Source organism: Typopeltis vanoorti, chromosome 2 (assembly GCF_054136105.1).
Source record: "Typopeltis vanoorti isolate ZY-2024b chromosome 2, IOZ_Tvanoo_1.0, whole genome shotgun sequence".
Taxonomy (NCBI): domain Eukaryota; kingdom Metazoa; phylum Arthropoda; class Arachnida; order Uropygi; family Thelyphonidae; genus Typopeltis; species Typopeltis vanoorti.
Genome location: NC_143550.1, coordinates 119,386,070 through 119,407,528, shown reverse-complemented (window position 1 = coordinate 119,407,528; position 21,459 = coordinate 119,386,070). Strand labels below are relative to the sequence as shown.

At 35.2% G+C, this 21,459-nt stretch overlaps 1 protein-coding gene across 1 annotated transcript in view; it reads right to left on the bottom strand.

The window, feature by feature from the left end:
* The window catches only part of LOC150109377 (proliferation-associated protein 2G4), a 179,035-nt gene that overhangs the window by 63,412 nt on the left and 94,164 nt on the right, over positions 1–21,459 (bottom strand). Inside the window, exon 7 of the mRNA XM_090407788.1 lies at positions 6,751–6,829. Within this exon, the coding sequence (XP_090263914.1) occupies positions 6,751–6,829 (79 nt within the window). The remainder of the gene's footprint in view (positions 1–6,750; positions 6,830–21,459) is intronic.

The following is a 21,459-nucleotide window of genomic DNA, read 5'->3' as shown; positions in this document are numbered from 1 at the left end:
TCTTAATTTACAACCACATTATATTGGATGTAATGTGATTCTGCCTGTAAAATGTATATGTGTATCTCTCTCTCTCTCTCTCTCTCTTTCTCTCTTTCTGGCTGATTTTCTTTGAGTGAATCATTAAAGCAGGTAGAATCATTTGATTGCAGAACCCAGAAGGATAAACACTGATATCAGGGCCAACAGGAAAGCCATACACTATCAGAGTATGTGTAATTTAGGTTTTTCTAAAATACAGTGCAGTCTCAATATTTATTTCAAGAAAGGTATATCTAACTTAAATCATGTTTAATATACAGCCTTGCCTTACAGATGATATTAAATCATGTGTAAGATAGAGCTGTGTTCAAATCCTGTCTCGGATACAATGAATCCTCACAGGGACTTTTCAACAAAAAGTGAGTTAGTCTTCCATGGAGGTGTCGAGTTTTTTTGTCTCAGAAATTCAGATTTTTATTCTGCAATAACAGACAAAACAGGCCAAAAAATACATGTTTTGACAGATGTATTACTATTCATAGAGCCCTGTCACGAGATTTATACGAAGCTAAGTTTCTCAGCTGTCTTGCTATCAATCTTGACACATTAAGGGAAAGGATGAGATAAGATACACATTATAAAGGAATGCTATATTACACTCAGTTCTTTACTTTATGTAGATATCTTCTCATCTTCCTCTTAGGCTCAATGTATTGCCAGAGCCAAATAACTGACAGAGCTCTCTCTCATGGAATCTTCTTCTTCTTCTGCAGCTTCTCCCACTTAAGTGGGGCCACTGTTGATGAGTCTCCTCCACATCCTCCTGTCTTGGACTGTCACCACATCCAAGTTCTTCATCCCCAAGTCCTCTTCTACCAGCTCCCTCCATCTCTTCTTTGGCCACCCACGCTTCCTCCTTCCTTACACATCCATCTGCATGACCCTTCTTCCAACATATTCATCCTCCCTCCTCATCACATGACCAAACCATCTTAATCTTGCCTCCTGTATCTTCGCTCCTAAGTTCGTAACTTTCACTGTTTCCCTCACATAGTCATTTCTCAGACGATCCTTTCTGGTCACACCGCACATCCACCTAAGCATTCTCATCTCTGCTACTTTCATCCTGCTGATGTTATTTTTCCTCAAGGCTGCAGTGCAGTTTCTATAGCATACGTCATAGCTGGCCTCACTACTGTCCAACAGATTTTGCCTTTCAGATTGATCAGCACCCTCTTATCGCATAACACTCCAGCCATCTCCCTCCAGTTCCTCCAACCCGCTTGCTTCCTGCATCCCACTTCTTTCTCAGCTCCTCCATCTTCTTCCACTGTTGAACCTAAGTATCTAAAGTCCCTCACCTTCCTGATGACATTTCCTTCCAGCTCCAGATGTCTCCTGGCTGCCGCCCACTGTGCAACACATATACTCTGCCTTACTTCTGCACAGTCTCATACCTCTCTCTTTCAGTACTTTTCTCCATCTTTCCAGTTTAGTTCCCGCTTCTTCTCTTGAATCTGCACACAGCAAGACGTCATCTGCATACAATGTTGTCCAAGGCGCATCTTCTCTCACCTCCATCACAATGTTAAACAGAAATGGACTTAATGCTGACCCCTTGATGTAAGCCAACTGTTACTTGAAAACTTTCTGTCTGTCCCAGACAGGTCCGAACACTTGTCGTCACATTTCTGTATATATCCCGCACCAACCTGACACATTTCTTCAGAAACCTTCTTCTCCCTCAGACACCTCTAGACTTCTTGCCTTAGCACTCTATCGTATGCTTTCTCCAGATCAATAAATGCTAGATGTAGCTCCCGATATTAAGGGAAAGATGTATTACTATTCTATTCTCTTCCATGGAGGTGTCAAGTTTTTTTGTCTCAGAAATTCAGATTTTTTATTCTGCAATAACAGACAAAACAGGCCAAAATACATGTTTTGACAGATGTATTACTATTCATAGAGCCCTGTCACGAGATTTATATGAAGCTAAGTTTCTCAGCTGTCTTGCTAACAATCTTGACACATTAAGGGAAAGGATGAGATAAGATACACATTATAAAGGAATGTTATATTACACTCAGTTCTTTACTTTATGTAGATATCTTCTCATCTTCCTCTTGGGTTCAATGTATTGCCAGAACCAAATGACTGACAGAGCTGTTCTCTATTTATATTATTAACTCACTCTCTTTCTCTCTCATGGAATGAAAAAAGAAAAAGTTTCTTGTGAAAAGCTCTAATATGATATCTAACCCACTTTCAGTCGAAATGCCCTTATAAAGGTTCTGCAAAGTCTTAGATGGGATCTGAACGTAGAGTATCTGTCGCCATCGGTAATGATGGCAACAGATACTCTGCAGATGATATTATTCGTGACAGATCTTCAATGAATAAATGTAAAAAAAGTTGGCACTAAAAACAAAAACTATGGAGACACAGAAACATGAAAATAAGTAAAATTTATGAACAAGTGAAATATTTTGGGGGGACACGGTTTTGAAACAACAAATTAGATATGAAAACAGGATAAAATAAAATAAGTATGGCTGATATGATAAGGGACAGAATGAATAAATTTGATATAGATTAACCCCCCCAACTGGCCACAATGTCTATAGACGTGGAGATAAATCTGGACACGAAGCTCTAAAACCCATTGAATAACATGGATAAGAAGTGCAATTTGGTGTCACTATTTCATCCACATTGGCCAGTAGGGAGGTTGAGATAGAAGTTAGCTATAAAAAAAAAAAAAAAAGCCACTGGTAATCAAGATAATGTCCAAACCAATTTAATTGACGTGAATTGGATCAAAGATAACACAATCCATCAATAACTGAAAACTACGGCATGATAGTTCTAAGGAAAATTAGAATATCACTGGCAAAACTTTAATAAAAATTGAGGAATTAGACAGGAGCTTAACATTATTAGTATAAAAGAATATGGAAGCAGAGCTCATCTCAGGTATTTGAAGAAAAGCAAGAAAATGATTCAGAGATCAAAATACAACTAGATTTGAGGCAAAAATTTTGATACGAAATCAGTAATAAAGAAAACTTAATTGTGTTGGACTACCATAGCATACAGTTTCATGAAAATACAAAGAAAAATGGCTTTAAAAAAAAATACAGTAGAACTTGGTTATAACGAATTCCACAGGACCACATATATTTGTTCGTAATAACCGTTATTCGTTATATCCAAGAAGGTCATAATTTGAGCGAATTAAAAATGTTTTCAGATTTTTCTCAGCATAGGTATATTGGGTAACATAAATACATATGTGCATACATACATATAAAGACCAAAAATTTATTTTTAAAACTTCACATTTTTACATAAAAAATCATCAAGCGTGCTTTGCTTTGCACAAGACGCATATTTCATACGTTTGAAATTATTCCTTATACCACTAAGATACTTGAATGTGTCGTCTGAACTTACAGATCGCGATTCCATAAATCTTACTAAATTTTGTAAAGCACTTTCTGCTTCACACCAGGTAACAATTTTCTCATCATTGCTATTTTCTTCCTCGGAGTCACTACTACTATTATCTTCTTCTGGTGTATGAGAGATTTGTTTTAAGATGTCAGCGTCTGTCGGTATACCCGAAGTTGCAACGTCATTATCAATGTCTATAAAATTATCAATCTCTGCGCACATTTCATCATCGTTCAAGTTTCGCGCTTTTAACCACGCTGATAACGGCAAGTTATCATCTTCAGATTCGCACTCGTATTCCGCAAGACCGGTTTTGTATCATAGATGATGACACCAAATTCCAATCATCACTCATTAAACATATTGCGTGAAGTACACTGATCTTCGAGTGGTAAGCATAAGCATTTTCCGCGGATTTTTCTCTGCGTTCTATCAGTTCCAAGACTAACAGACGATGAAAATGGGATTTAAAACATCTAATTACGCCTTGATCAAGTGGTTGCAAGACAGATGTCACATTCAGTGGCAAAAAAACAAGTTTTATGTTTGTTAAATTAGCCACTACAGGATGGGCAGGACAGTTGTCTATCAATAACAAAATTTTCCGGTTTTCACTGCGAAGATTTTTATCCCAGTTGCGAATTTCATTTTCGAAAATTGAAGATGTCATCCAGGCTTTCTTATTCGCTGTATAATCAATGGGAAGTTTCTTTATGTTTTTAAAGCATCTAGGCTTTGCCGATTTTCCAATTACAAGAAGCTTTCTTTTATCGCTACCGGTCATGTTCGCACAAACTAAAACTGTGAGTCTATTTTCGATAAGTTTTCCGCCAATGCACTTTTCATTTTTAAATTGAAAAGTTTTATCGGGCGTTAAATTATAAAAAACCCTGCTTCGTCTGCATTATAAATGTTGTTGTATCCATACCTTCGTTTGATGTCCAGCCATACATTCTTGATCCAGTCAGAAACAATGTTTTTGTCAATGGACAACGCCTCGCCACTTACTTTTGCATAGACAATATTGTTTCTGTTCTTAAAGTGATCAATCCACCCGCTGTTGCATTTAAAATCTCTATAAACAAGTTGAACAGCAAATTTTTCGGCTTGAACTTTCAAAATTGGTCCGCTAATAGGTAAGCCAGCGGTTCTTTGCACTTTAAACCACGAAAGAAGTGCCTCGTCAACGTCACTTTTATTACACTTGGATAAATTATTTTCAAAAGCTTTCAGAGTCAACTCACGATTCTTCCAAATTGTTGATATTGTAGATGGGTACAAACCATACTTCTTTGCTACTGTCAGATTTGACAGTAGCAAAGAAGTATGGTCATTGGTTCGCGTCATTGGCTAAGAACAGGGAGTTCCTATTCAAGTTTCATAATATCTTATCCGAGTAATCAGTAACCGATGTTTATCAGTATTGAGTTGACGTGTTGAGATATTTTGTGTTCAGTTTGATATTTCCCCGTAGATTTTAGTGATGGAAAAAAACAGGCGACATTAATATTCTTCAAGTTACAAATTGCAGGTTGTAAAATATGTGGAAGAACACGGGAATAGGGAAGCTGAAAGACAATTTGGACCTCCGCCTACAGAAAAAACGATTAGAACTTGGCATGGTCAGAAGGAGATTTTGTACAATTTGCGCAATGAAAAGAGCGCAGAACGTGTAAAAATTGCGAAGTGGCCAGAACTAGAGACCGAGGTTCTGAAATGGGTGCAAGAAAATTGGCAAAATGGCATTGCCATTTCAACAAAAATGATTCGCACACATGCAGTCAAAGTAGCCTCTGTGAGCATAACATTGAAGATTTTAAAGGTGGTGCGTCATGGCGTTACCGTTTCATGAAACGCAGTGGACTTTGTATGCGTACAAAAACAAAAATCAGTCAAAAAATGCCAAAAGAATATGAAGACAAAATTATTTCTTTTCATAAATATGTGATTCAACATCAAAAAAATTACAATTTTGAAATGATTTAAAGTTTAGGTTTTTTCCAGAAAATTGTATTAAATTTCTTGGGTGCGTCTCATACACTGGAAAATATGGTAATACATAAATTATAATAATGAAATACATGAATTAGGAGCACGAAGCTCCCACTTCATTCCACTGCTACAATTTATTAGGTTCGTGATGATATATTGCGAACATTTGCATATATTTAAGCTAATGTATAGAAAGTGCAAACATGTTGAATAGAAAGAAAGAGGGAAATGGAACAATTAACATCTTCCATTAACCAAAGGAAGAGATGGTGAGGGAAGAAAGCATGTCAAAACAATGACTAATATGAAACCCAGCAAGAAAAATAAAATAAAATAAACACACACACACACACACACACACACTAAACCCTCGATTTAACGGACAAAATTTCTGGTTCGTATGTCACGTGAAAATTAACACCCTGTTAATTTTAAAATGCTTTTAACCAAGATTTGCTTATAACTAAATTAACAAGTTTTTTTTGTTATTAATTTCCTGTTATTTTTAACAAATTTTGGCAAATAGGCCATCATATGTTGGAAAAATACTGTAGTAATTTAGCTGACACAAATGAGTCACCACTCATAACACATGTTCGGCGAATGATTAGGACATGATCACATGAATTGCACTGTAATTGGTTCTTTTGTCGCATGGTGTAACTTCCTGCGGTAGTTTTATTACACACATTTTCGTAATTTTAAGGAATTAATTATAAAAAAAAAAAACTAGATAGTTTTTTCAAAGCAGGATTACCTAAACCAAATGTGCCTCAACATCGAACATTAACTTATCTAAAAGTGTGTATAAGACAATTTTTTTTTGTTATTACAGTGCTAATATTGATGAAATTGCAGTATAATGTTACAGATATTTTTATTTTAAAAAATTCACAATTTAACGGACTTTCAATTTAACAGACACCCCTTAGCTCCTATTAGTCCATTAAATTGAGGGTTTACTGTGTGTGTGTGTGTGTGTGTGTGTGTGTGTGTGTGTGTGTGTGTGTAGTTAAAGATGAACCAACTGCAGCTTCACGATTTTATTTCTGAAAAAACATCCAGGAAAAACAAACCTTGAACACATTAAGAAATTAAAGTAGTCAAACTTTCATTTCTGTCATGTTTGAGCCTAACACGAAACCTATTTACTGCCCAAAACATTATCCAATTTTGACAACTGAAAATGTTATTTGTAATTAGTATATATTATTAAAATAAACATTAGCTACAATTGCATCTAATCTGAAGAGAAACAAAGAATCACATGAAAATATAATAAACAAAGCTAAGAGTGTTTATTATAAAACAGATATTTACCTTTGTGCTTCTGTTGGATTCTGAATTATAGATTTTTCACCATCTATCCTAAACTGTTTCAACTGATGTGAGAGCATTCCTACATTGCAAGCACATAGGATTTATATGAAATTTTATGAAATATAGAAAATTATTATTATAAAATTATAAAGATTACTTGAAAAAAGAGATTATATATCTTTTCCAAGTAATTCTTACAATTTTAAGCACTGAATGACAAACATCCATATTTAATTAAAGGATATCAAAAATAAATTCAGTAAATTTACACAACAGCAAACACTACATTAACAATGCACTATAAAGAACTACAGAAAAGTCTCAGTGTAAGTCCCATAAAACAAATACTATTTTAAGTCACTGTTACAAAAAAAGTAAATGTTGAAAACCTCACTAAAGAAAACCGAATTTCCTAATAAGTCACATCACAGGAAATAAAACAAAAGCATATGACAGGAAAGAGAACAAAGGGAAACTAGAAATCATACATAACACACACAATATGACATGGAAAAAAAAAAAAAGCATGAATACAAGTAGTAACAAAAGGCCAAAGTAAAAATTAAGAGCACAAAATTATAAAAATCTAGAATTAGCAATTTTTAAAGAATATGTTAGATTAAATTAATGTCACTTACCTGAAAATCTTCATAATGAACTACTGTAAATATATGCAGACAGTAAAAGTTTGGGTTTTTACAATTATAATCAGAAATTTAGGCCAACACTTCCACAATTCTAAATCAGAAATTAATAATTTTTTTTTTTACCTCATAGTCTTTCAAACACGAGTTGCTTCTACCAAAACAAAAAATTCATAACTTACTTAAACTTTGAATTAAAGAAATACCATACATTGTGCAATATTTATTTAGTACAGTTCTACGAGAACAGTATCAATTTTTGCCAGCTCTATATCACTGGGTCTCTGTATCAGGAAGCTGACATTCACACAGTGGTGTATCATTTTTCTCCTGCCCTCAGATTAACTAATGAAGACTCATGTTCCTCACTTCTGTTCCCTTGTTCTTAGTATTTGGAGATGACTAAGTTGCCTGACCACTGAAGTTTTATTTTTGATTTTCAGGGTGCAGACTGCATCCATTTAGTTTATTTTGAAGATTTTGAAATGTAAACGTTAATTGTACATTTTCATTTTCAAAATTTTACACCCTTTTAGTTTTAGTTGGTGTGGATGGGAAATGAACTTCATTGCCTGGTGTAAGACCATGAACTCCACTTATTGTGAAGACGTGAAGTGGCTCGAAAATATTCCACATTTGGTCTCTAGAGCAGGGTTTCCAGACTCTCTCTCTATATTTACTTTTTCACATCATTTTGTGTGCTTTAAGTGTACAGTAATCCCTCGATTAGTGCATCATTTTTTTTCAATACCCAAATTCGATTAGTGCGCCTATATACATCTTAAAAACAAATGTTACAGATTTTAAAAATTTTCTATCTATACATTTTTATGGCTAACTATTTTAAAAAACCACTCACTAGAATGAAATAATTTAGTTACCTATTTAAAACATTTTACAAAGTCATTTTTAATGCCCTACTACACTACTTCCATGTACACTATGTTACAAAATTTACCACCAATATTTATGTCATCTGCTACAGTACGCCCACAGATTCGAGCCCTTCGACACTTCTGCGCATGTCACAAAAAGGAGAATCCATTCTGATAATAGGGTAATCAATCTGTCTTCTGGGATGAGTTGTTTATTATTACACGTCAGAAAATTAACTTCTCTTTTATGATCTTTGTAGTTTTTAAAGTGGTAACTATTTTGCTTGTATCACAATTGGAAAATTTTATCTATAAAGCACGTGATTTCACGTGTTGGCGACCGATTCGTATGCCCTTCATTTCTTTCTCCCCTTCAGCATGAATCGACTATTCTTGGTACCAAGACAAGCGAAGCTATACAAAAGTGTGGGTGTACTATAATTGCATAGCGCTTTGATGGTCGTATCTCATGCCTCCTTTGCAATGTTATATGAGTGTGCTTTCCTTACTTTTTTTTTATTTTAAAGTATTTACCCAAGCTTTAATCATGAGTAAAAGAATTAGTGAGCAAAAAAGTGGATGTGTGAAAAAGATTCGATGATGAAGAGAGAAGCAGTAAAATTTGCAGAAGAGTAGAAGAGGCAATAGGGCCACACCATCGGTTGTATGAAAAAAAAAAAGAAACAAAATGCCTGCCCAAACTACGTTAGCTCAATTCTTTGTTAAGAAGTAGAATAATAAAATTTATATTCTGAATATGTTTTAATGTCTTTCAGCTTCATGATTTTCCTTTAACCAGGCCCTGAGACATATCTTAATTCTTTTATAAAAAAATTAAGGTTCAAAAAAGAAATTTGAGGAATGAATTATACTGTTTCCCATAGGTTATTATGTAATATATATATATATTAAATTAATGAGCCTGTTTTAAAGAACGCATTAGGTGCACATCAAGGGATTGCTGTATTCGTGTTCTGTTACCATTGTACAATTCCCTGCCATTTTTTTTTTTTTTTTTTTTTTTTTTTATAATGCTCAGAATATGCTTTGTACTATTTCTAGCTATTTCCTGTTATGTTTATCACAACTTTTTTAATGTTATTTCCTGCAATTTATTTTATTTCCCACAATTTCCTGCTATATTTTTTGTGATTGCCTTGGTGTTATTTCCCATGGTTACAATTAAAGTTATTTCCCATAACTTTATTTGTAATATTTTTCACAATTTCTTTGGTGCTTTTTCACATGATTTCATTTCTTTTGTTCTCTTCTCTTTGATTTCATTTGTCTTATTTCTCACAATTCTTTTTTGCTTCATGGGAATGGAGTGTGGAACTTTGCATTTTTACCCTAAATTCTTGACAGCAAACCTTGGTCTCTACAGGTTTGCTATAGCGATCATCTACTGTACTTGAAATGCAACCTGAAAAATACATTTTGTTAATTAACAAGAGCTACATATAAAATATGATTAACTGCTTCTTGTTTCATTGCATTTTGAGAAATCAAATTACAAAAATACCAGTTAAACTGTATAAGGACAATGGATGTAGCTGTAGTAAAGATTCAAAACAGAAACGCAAAGTATCTGTGTGACAGAACTCTAAGTATTTGTATGGAATGAAGAAGAAATGGTTAACGATCAGTTCGATTGATCAAAGTTTTACAGAAAACACCACCACATTGATCTGAATCTCCTGTGATGGTCCATAAATGGACCATCACAAGATTCAGATCAATTATTCCAGTTATTCAGATATGAACTAGTGCCTCCAGTTAGGCACAGTTAGGATAACTCCAGTTAGGTACAATGGCTATCAAAAGCCTGAAATGTGGAAAAGTACCTGGAGTGGATGATATACAACTACAGATGCTCATATGTGGAGATTAAGTTTTGAAGTGACCACAGGGCCCAGTAAGAAGGTCAAATTCCAGATGATTGGAGTAGAACTCTCATAGCTACTATTTTGGAAAAAGGGAAATAAAGCTGAGAGAGTGAATACAGGTGGTATGGCAACATAATGTGAACTCAGTGACTTTCACAGAAGTCATTATGAGCTGTCACATTGGTGGCATGTCCACACGTGCCATTGCCACTCAACTGAAGCATCCAAAATCAATGATTGGCGATGTAATCAAAAAATGGATACATTCTAGGAAAAACACTCACGGTGGCCACCTAAAATGGCTGACGACAGGAGGGGTGGTGGTAAAAAGACTGGCACAAAAAACCCGACACAAACCACCCACGATGAGTTCCAGAGGAGCACAAGTAACACCATGGTGAGAGCTAATACTGTATGAAAACAACTCCATTTATTGGGTTTCCATAGAAGAGCAACAGCACACAAGTTGAATATCACAACAACGAACAAGGTAGCTCGTCTGGCTTAGTGAATAAGCATGTGAACCAGACATGACCAGTGGAAAATGGTACTCTGGAGCGATGAATCAAGGTTCACACATTTCTTGTCTAATGGCAGAGTGTGGAAGCAGTCTGGTGAACGCTTATTACCACAGTATGTTGTACCCACAGTAAAGTTTGGTGGTGGAGGAGTAATGGTGCGGGGTGCATTTGGCTGGTTTAGAGTGGGACCACTGGTCGTTGTCTGTGGTTTCATGAAGGCAGCTCAGTACCTTGATATTCTGAATAACATGCTGCCTACACTGTGGAGTTTTTACGGGATGGACCTGTGTTGCTATCAAGATGACATAAAGTTGCAGCTGTTATGGAATGGTATGAAGAGATGGATGTTAAACAACTGCCTCAACCTGCACAGAGTCCTGACCCTCAACCCCATCGAACACTTGTGAGAGGAACTGGAGCAGCGATTGAGGTGTCAATCTGTTGCTGAACTCAGTGCTGTGATGATGGCGGAATGGAGACAAATTCCACCTGACGACGTCTGCTACACATTGCTAAAAAGGCTCCCTTAAAGGGTGCAGGAGGTGATCAAAGTCAATGGTGGACATACATTATGGTTCGCTTGCTAATATAAATTGCTAAAGTGTCCACACAATTATTGGTAGATAGTGTATATTTAAGTTGTAAGTCAACAGTTAGAATTGAAGAAAACACAGGAAAATGGCGCAATGCAAAATCAGGCTTGACACAAGAATGCACACCATCTCAACTCTTATTCTTCATCTATATGGATTGCATTATGAAACAAAGTGGTATTAAACTGGATAATACACCCTTTGTCCAAAAAGAAACCGAACTTTTCGAAAATAGAAGAAACTAGTGCGCGACCTGTTGTATTTTTTGTTGTTGAAAGCGGCAACCTTCCTAGTGTTGTGTCAACTGTTTTTGACATTTGTTTCATTAGAAGTCAAGTCATAGTGTCAAGAGTGACAGTATCGTTTGACGAATGGTCGGAAAATGCGTTTCAAACAGAGAGCTGTGATTGACTTTTGTGTTAAACTTCGTAAAAGTTTTACCGAAACGCATATGGTGATGAATGCTTATCCCGTACTCAAGTTTACGAGTGGTTTAAGCGATCTCAAAGTTGTTGTGCGACGCTTGAGGACAACGAAAAGCCGGGCCATCCAAAAACTGGACTGAGCAAAGTTAACATCTAAAAAGTGCATGATTTCATCAAAGAAAACCCGACATCATCTGTGAGATTGATTGAAGATGAATGGGATTCCAAAATCAACTGTGCACAACATTTTGACTGAGAGTTTGGGCCTTCGTAAATTGAATTCACGATTTGTTCCCCACAAGTTGACCAATGACCAAAAGATGTATCAAATTGAACATTCCAAGGACCTCATTAAAACCTCATAAGGACTCAAACTTCTTTGAAATGATCGTTACTGGTGACGAAACATGGTGTTTTGAGTAGGATCCCGAAACAAAGCACCAGAGTGCTGAGTGGAGACCACCAGAAGAGGGGCATCCGAAAAAAGTCGCTTGGAGAAGTCAAAAGTAAAGACAATGCTGATTTGTTTCTACGATTCCAAGGGTATTATCCACAAAGAATTCATTCCACCTGGCCAAACAATCAGTGGTGAGTTTTATCTCAAAGTTTTGAAGCGATTAATAGCGAGAATTCATCGTGTACGACGTGAATATCGTGACGACCGACCGTTCGTCAAAACACAGTCAATCTTGGCACTATAACTTGGCTTCTAACGAAACAAATGTCATAAACAGTTAACACGACAATAATGAAGGTTGCCACTTTCGACAAGAAAAAGATACAACAGGTGGCGCCACTAGTTTCTTCTATATTCGAAAAGTTCGGTTTCTTTTTGGACAGAGGGTGTAGAATCAGAGATATCAAACTTATTGCTTTATACAGATGTACTCCTAAACACATCCAGTGCAAGTCTTCAGGATTCTCTAACTAAACTGAATAACAGCTAATAAACATGGAATGAAAATCAATAATAAAAGACCATTCAAGAATGTGTGCACAGAACTAATCTGAAGTGGTATGTATGTGTCACTTAATTAAAATAATAAAGGAAAGATTAGCAAAACAGGTACTCAATGTTAAGACAGCAGGAAAATTACCCAGGAGGACAAAGATCTAGGCCACTGATGGTGAACCTATGACACGCATATCAGCACTGACACACCTTGGATGTTGAAAAATATCGGTATTCTGATGAAAACAACTGCGATAAATCGTGTAAGATCGCTCTCAGTTAAGGCGAAGGTAGGTTTGAGTTCTTTGAAAGAATTATATTTTATAGTTAGCCTATTTCTATTTTATTTTGTAGTTAGCTTATTTCTATTTTATTTTAACTAGGCTATAAACAACGAGTGTTTTAAGTTTACGTTTTAGTTTCTTAATCATTATAATTTCTGCATAGTCATATGATATTATAAAACTTATAAAAATTACTATCAATATTATACGACATAAACTTATAAATACATGCTTTATATATTATAAACTTAGTTTTCATTTGACGTCTGTGTGAAATTCGTTCTCTCGAATGAGTAATACAAGTTCTAAACATATTTAAAACCGTTTAAACAGAAAATATAATTCACAGCATTAAATATTGAATTTATATGAGTAAATAATGAAAACATTTTTATAGTTGCAATACATTCAGTGGATTTTGTTAAATAATGCAAATAGTAACAACTTACGATGACGTCGCAACAAAACCAACTAAATAGCTGCTATTTAGTAGCACCATAGAGAGTAAAACATAACAAGGTTTCTATGAACGTACTGGTAATAAATCTGGCAACCCTGCTGAAAGAAGAAGTAGTGGTAGTCTCGCATGGTTTGCCACTTAAGTAATTTGAGTTGCTGGTGTATAATTCATTTCCAGTAATTGTTAGTTCTTATTAATTATTACTGCTTAATTACCGCAGTATATAATTGTGCTCTTTTTTAATTTGTGAACCCTTTTACAATGGCAGCTAGCACTAATAAAAAAAACTAAAATTATCGTAGAAAGGAAGTGGAAGAAATTTCTAAGATGCCTGGACTGAACAATATGGTGTTATTGATATAGGCGATAAAGTTCTCTGTAAATTGTGTGACGATCTATCTGTGAGTAGAATTTAGAACGTAAGAAGACATTTTGAAACTAAGCACAAATGGCTCCTAGAAAAACCTTTTGAAGAAAGAATACATATCGCAACATCTAAAACTGGCAGAATCACAATCTTGTCATCCCTCAAAACAGGCAAACTGGCCACTGGCCACTGCTAACCCAACAACCATTTTAATTAAATTTGTTTCGGGACCTTCAAATTTAGTAGCCGGAAGTTACAGTATTTCACATACTATTGTTGAACATGGGAAACCACTTAGTGTTGGTGATTATATTAAAGAAGATTTCGTAAAGTGTGCACCATTTTTATTTGAGGACGTTCATAATAAGGAAGCTATTGTAAAGTGCACGAAAGAGTTACCATTAAGTAGGAATACTATTAAAGACAGAGTTATACCAATGAATGCTAGTATAGAAAATCAAATACAACAAGACTTGAACTCATGCCATTGTTTTTCCATTTGTCTCGACGAAACTACGGATATTATGTCATCAGCTTGATTGGCTATTATTGCAAGGTATGTTCATGGTGATTCTATGCACGAGGAATTGATAGAGTTAGAAAATTTACCTGAAAACACGACAGGTAAAGACATATGCGACTGTGTTGTTAAAGTGTTCTGGGAGAAACAGATAGATTTATCGAAAATATTTTCGATTACCACTGATGGCGCACCTAACATGGTTGGCCGTAATGTCGGTTTTATCAAAGAATTTACAGAATATGTTGGTCATCCCCTGGTTTGTTTCCATTGTATTATACATCAAAAGACACTATGTGCGAAATCAGGCTTAAAGGATTTAGATGATGTGATGAGAATTATGACAAAGGTAACTAATTTTATTGCTGCCAGGGCTTTAAACAAACGAGAATTTAATTCACTTTTAAGTGAAGTTGAATCAGTGCAATGGTTTATTAATATTAATGTACAATAATATTCGATGGTTGAGTCGTCGCCAAGTACATGAACGGTTTGTTGAATGTTTAAATGAAATTAAATTATAATTAAATACGAAGGGCATAGAGCACGAATTTTCTCAGTTGAATGATTCTGCTTGGCTCAGTAAGCTGATGTTTTTCACAGATTTTTCATTGCACCTGAATGAACTTAATATACAATTGCAAGGTTTTGGAAAATCTGTCAATGTTATGTTTGGCATAATCAAGAGCTTTGAGAATAAACTCAAAATATTTCAACGTGATTTAGAAAGTAACAATTTTAAGTATTTCCCAAAAGTGAAAAATTGTTTTAACGAAACCAGCCCCAAAAATCGTGAACAACATATCAATCAATTTATCAAAGTTCTAAAGTCAGTAACTGAGCAGTTTTCTTCTAGATTTCAGCAATTTCGAATGTTGGAACAAACAATCCAATTCATAAAGCATCCTGATGAAACAGAATTCATGTATCGTAAATTAGAATGACTTTGAGTGGTTGGATTTAAAAGATCTAGAAATGCTAGCCAACTTCCAGTGTAATCCTATCTGGAAAAGAAAGTTGATTGCTGTTAGAAATGAATTAGAAGAACCTGAGTGGGAACGGATGCATGATACCGTGTGTAAAAATTCAGACTATGAAATTCTAGGCATGTGGAATAGCCTTCCCGAAAACTTTCATGCTCTTAAAATTTTGCTAAAGCTCTTCTAACAATTTTCTCTTCTACATACTCTTGTGAAACTCTGTTTTCTGCCTTAAATAATATCAAATCGAAAGGGAGAAATAGATTGAGCAAGGTTTTAAGCGCTGCCTGTGTAGAATTAAAATGTACACACTATAGCCCTTCTATAAAGAAACTTTCTACCAGTACTCAACAATAATTTGATATTGATATAAAATCCATGAATTCATATTATTTCGGTTTATTAAATTAATTGTATAATATGAATTCATAGATTTTATATCAATGTCCTATTAAATAAATAGCCTAATATGATATGTATAAGGGGTGCTTAAGAGTCAAATCTGTATAACTGAGAGGAGACCTCCACATAGCCTTTAAAGGAATGCGGAGAACCGACCAGGGCTTCTGACCTAATGTCCAATCCTCACCTTCTCGTGGTGCACCCTGTTGGGTATCTACTTTGATACCGAACGAACGAGGATGGGCTGGCAATTTGGGATTTAGCCGACCAAATTGTATTCTTATTGGTTAAACCAAAATAAAAAATGATGGTACAACATGACAAAATTTCATGCAGGCTGGGGCGTTGCCCGGTTAAACAAGGCCCCGTTGTTTTCGCCAGGGAACCAGGGCGAACAGCGAAAAGTCAGCTACTGGAGATCGACATAATAGGGGGTGACTGAAACAAAAAAGACCAAAACTGGTGAGATCTTTCTGAGCAATAAATACAAAATGTTATATTAAGGCAATGACAATCAAGGAAAAGAAGGAGTAGCCATAGTATTCAACACAAAATACGAGGCTAATCTTCTTGAATGGCAGTCAGTCTCAAGTAGAGTAATGTGGGCAAATATAAGAATGGGGAACTGGACAATGAGACTTATTTATGCCTATGGTCCCACAGAAGGTTCTACTAAGGTAGAAGTGGAGGAATTTTTTGACGCTCGAGAAAAAGCAACTGACACAATGAAAAAGGAAATTTTGGTCCTTGTTGGGGATCTAAATAGCAGAGTAGGAAATGATTGCGAGACATACAAAAATATTTTAGGAAAATTTGGAGAAAAGAGCAAAGCTAATAATAATGGCAAATATCTGTTGGATTTCTCCTCAGGACACGGACTGGTTATTACTAACACCATGGTCCAACATAAAAATGTGCACAAATTCACATGGAGAGAAAAGGCTAGGAATAAGAAAAGTCTCATTGACTATGTTATTGTTGGTAGTGATGTTTTCTCCCTGGTGCAGGACACCAGAGTGTACAGAGGATTTGAAATTGGAAGTGATCACTATTTAGTCTTGAGCAGGATAAAATTGAATTTCATATTGAAAAGAATAACATGTAAGAAAGTTTTAAAGCGAATAAAAGTTGAGCAGCTCTCAGATGTTAACTGTAGACTAAAATACAGAAAGATTATTGAAAAGAAAATGAAAGAGTTTGAGAACCGGAATCAAACCTTGGAGATTCAGTGGCAAACTCTGAAGAAAACATTGATTGATTCTACCAGAGAGGCATGTGGTGAGGTTGTGTGCAAGGATAAAAAAATCAGAACTCCCTGGTGGACACAGGAAGTTAAAGAGGCAGTGAAGGAAAAGAAGAAAGCATATCAAAAGTTCCTGGCAAATAAGTCAGCTTTTGCTCTTAGAGAATACAGAGACAAATGTAAGAAAGCTAAACAGTGTGTAAAACTAGCTAAACAAAAGTCATGGGAGGACTTTGGCAAGAATATAGAAAATAAATATCAAGAAGGTGGCAAAATATTCTGGAGGTTGTTGAAGAAGCTTAGGAATGGAGGAAAGAGTGCTGTAATAGGAGTTAGAGATGATAAAGGTGACATGAAAACAGGAGAAAAAGATATCCTTGAAGTATGGAGTAATTACTTTGAAAAACTGCTAAATGAAACAAGCAGTGATGACAGCACAGTGATAAAAAACACTGACCAGTGCAGTCAGGAATACATATCCATACTTGAAGTAGAAAAACCCATTAAAGGCTTGAAATGTGGGAAGGCAGCAGGAGTAGATGATATTGACCAGAAATGCTGAAGTATGGTGGTATAAAAGTCTTACAGTGGCTGCACTGCATAGTTCAGAAAGCCTGTACAGAGGGACGAATTCCCGATGACTGGAGTAGAGCTCTCATAGTACCCATATATAAAAAGGGAAATAAAACTGAATGTGAGAATTACAGAGGTATTTCCCTACTGAGTGTTCCTGGCAAGATCTATGCAAGTATACTTGTGCAACGGTTGAGAAGAATTGTGGAAGAAAAGCTTGGTGAAGAACAAGCTGGATTCAGGCCAAATAGAGGCTGTCAGGATCAGATCTTCACTTTACGACAAATAGTCGAGAAAGCATGGGAATATAACAAAGATCTGTATTTAAGTTTTGTCGATCTGGAAAAGGCATATGACAAGGTGCCAAGAGAGAAGCTATTCAATACGCTGCTGTTATATGGTGTCAATGGGGCATTATATCAAGCAATACTTAGTCTTTATTTGAGTTGTATGTCAGCAGTTAGAATTGAAGGAAGTACAGGAAGATGGTTTAATGTTAAATCTGGTGTCAGACGGGGATGTACATTATCCTCTCTCTTATTCATTATCTATATGGATCACATTATGAAGGAAAGTGGTATTAAACCTGATATCAAAATTGGAGATGTTAATGTCAGCTCTTTGCTTTATGCAGATGATATTATACTTCTAAACAAATCAGCTACAAGTCTGCAAGATTCTCTGACTAAATTGAATAGCTGTAATAGATATGGTATGAAAGTCAGCAATAAAAAGACAAAGACAATGAAAATAGGCAGAATCGTTGAAAATGTCAACTGTGTCGTGAATGGAGAACCCGTGGAACAAGTAAAACATTTCAGCTACTTAGGCACAATTTTTACTGAAGATGGTAAATTAAATATAGAAATAGACAACAGAATCAGCAAAGCTGGTATGGTGGGAAGTCAATTGAATAAATTCATATGGAATAAGAGAGAAATTAGTCGGAACACTAAATTAGCTGTATACAAGACAGTGTTCAAACCAGTTTTAACTTATGGATCTGAGAGCTGGGTCAGAAGTAAAACACTTGATCAAAGACTAGAGGCCGCAGATATGAGAGTCCTGAGAAAGATTAGAGGCGTGAACAGATGGCATCAATGGCAATATCATATTAAAAATGAGGATATTAGGAAAGAACTTGACATTGTCAGCATCCAGGAATGCATTAGCATAGCTAATCTCAGGTGGTATGGTCGCTTAAATAGAATGGGAGAGGAAAGATTAGCAAAACAAGTGTTCTCTGCCAGGTTGGCAGGAAAACGACCCAGAGGAAGACCATGATATAGGTGGATTGATACGGTACAAAGTGCCTTAGACGATAGAAATATAAGATCTGATAATGTTGGAGTCTTGACAAGTAACAGACTGATTTGGAGGAAAATTGTAGATAGGAAGTTAGTAATGATGTAATTTTTTCATGTAGTACTATCATATCCTGTACACCCCTTGAGGGTACATGGCAGAAATATGATGATGATATGTATAAGTCACCATCTATGATTATGTAGTTTAATTTATAATGCATGTATGTAAGTGGCACATCAGCAACGTCAATATTTTAAAAAAAAATGATGTTTGACACACTTGGGTAAAAAGGTTCGCCATCACTGATCTAGGCAGACCAATTTACTTAGCAAAGCAGTAAGACCGAAATATTAGATACAACATCACTAGAGTGCAGACAAGTAGGACTAATTTGGAGGAAAATTTTTGATAGGAGTGTAGTAATAACACAATCTTAATCACATGGATACTCACAGTATCCTGTACATCCCTTGAGAGTACATATCAGTAAATTGTTAATATATACAAATATTATTCAAAGGTTTCAAATCTATATCCATCATTAAATACTGTTCTTCTTGATATATTTCAGTAGTGCAAGACAAAACATCCTCAATTTCAATGCTACCTAAACAATGCTCTGTCTTTTCTTGTAAGAAATACCTCTCTTTACAACTAATATACCAACTCTTCAGATAAGATCAGATTTCTCTTCATAAACCTTGAGTGACAGCAAAAATTTCTTGGTAGAAATTAATGTATCTATAATCCTAAGGAAATAAATTATGCTAGGTAATTATTCTCAGCATAGTCTTATAAAAATATTCAGTTTTCTCTATCTTATAAATCATATTAGAAACTGATCAAACTAATCCTCAAAATATAAAATACTAACACCCTTTTTGCATACATCACTCTCTTTAACACAAAAATCACCAGTGTGTTACAAACTGCTCTTCAAATCAATGAATGTGGCTTATGAAGGGATGAGAGAGAGAGAGAGAGAGAGATAATGCTTCACAAATGACTAATTCATTTGTGAAAGCACTTTGCAATTAAGCTGTGTAAACAAAAAATGTCAAATGAAACAACAAAATGCACTCAAATAGGCATCAGAAGTCATGTGGATCAAGACTAATGAAATATCTCAAGGTAGCTATTCATTCAAGTCAGATATGGTCTCCTTAAAACATGCAGAAAATTCACATAAAAGATAACAAATGCTACCTAACCACTTGAAAGGTGGTTCAAAAGTGTTTGAAAGGCCAACTGAGCCAATTACTCAAATATGCCTTGTAATACTTGAAAACATTTCATTTGTGATTTTAATCTGGAGGCAGCTAGATAGCATTTGAGATTTGCTCACTGACTACACTCAAGATGAATCTTGACAACTGAAAGTTATTTAATACAGCAATATAGAATGCTAGTGATATTTCTAAGAATACTTCCAATGGAATTATGTTTTGCAATAAGCGGAACACATCGTGGAAGTTCAAGTTGAAATATTTTTTATGGTATTATATTGGAACCACTAATTTTTCTCAACAGAGTAATGCCTCCATGTTGGAGGTTTAATGGAATATTATCAACACTGAAAAAGGATTAAAACTAATTTTAATGCTTCCAATATTTCATCTCAATCACAGAGACATCTTCAGGGATTACAAATAACTTTTTGTAACAACACACACAAACACAATGCAATAATAAGTAAAACGTGAGTGAAACTAAAGTCCTATCTAGGTGGTACGCCCATACAGGGTGCACTTAAGCCTCAACACACAGAGTAATGCCTGTTGAAAGTTCTTCCACTTGGTTATATTATAAATTAAGGACGCCAAGAAATTATATTCTTGGTTTTATCCTTTTTCCAAGTGTAAGCAAACTTGAGAGGCAATACTGTGACATGACAGAAAATGCAGCCAGTGGACATTTTCAAAAATTTTGGTGAGAGAGAAAGAGAGGATTTAGTATGAACAAATGCAATGCCAGTAGACTGGCTAGTTCTTAATCCAAATGAACATATTATCATTTAAGAAATTATGTCTGGAAACCACTGTCAGCCATTGCATTAAATGATATTCTGCACAAAGAATACTGGAGTAGTTCTGATGAAGTTTATAAAAGTTGAATGTACTCTGTATTAAAAATATATGTATTTTGTTGGAATATTTTCTAGAATCTCATTGCCTTTAGTAACATAGCATATAATGAAAGATATATACGGATGGATCAAAGGAGAAGATATTTTAATAAGTTCAAAATGCTTCAGAATTCTCTTTAAATGGAGAGAACAAGAGGTTAAATTCCAGTTTCCAGATATCTGGTTCAAGTATGATTTCTCCCTTTCACAGAAGCATTTAGGTAGTAGAAATTTTTCATCTCTGATCTAAGAACAACCACAGAAGATACATGAATGCATACAAATAAGTGATATAACATCATTTCTTATCTAGGATGTCACTGGAATGCTCTCAATCTTAGCAACGATGCAGGTGGTGACCCCATTGTTTGCTTATTATCAAAAAAATTCAGGCTAAAAGTGTTATTTATTCCTTTATGGGGAATGAAAAGACAGCGATTGTAACATAAAACATATGAAGTAGAACTAAATGTGTTTAAAGTCTCCATGATTTTTTTTCTTGACTCCTGTCTTTAAGTGAAATAAAGCAGGTACTTATTTCATCTAAAGTC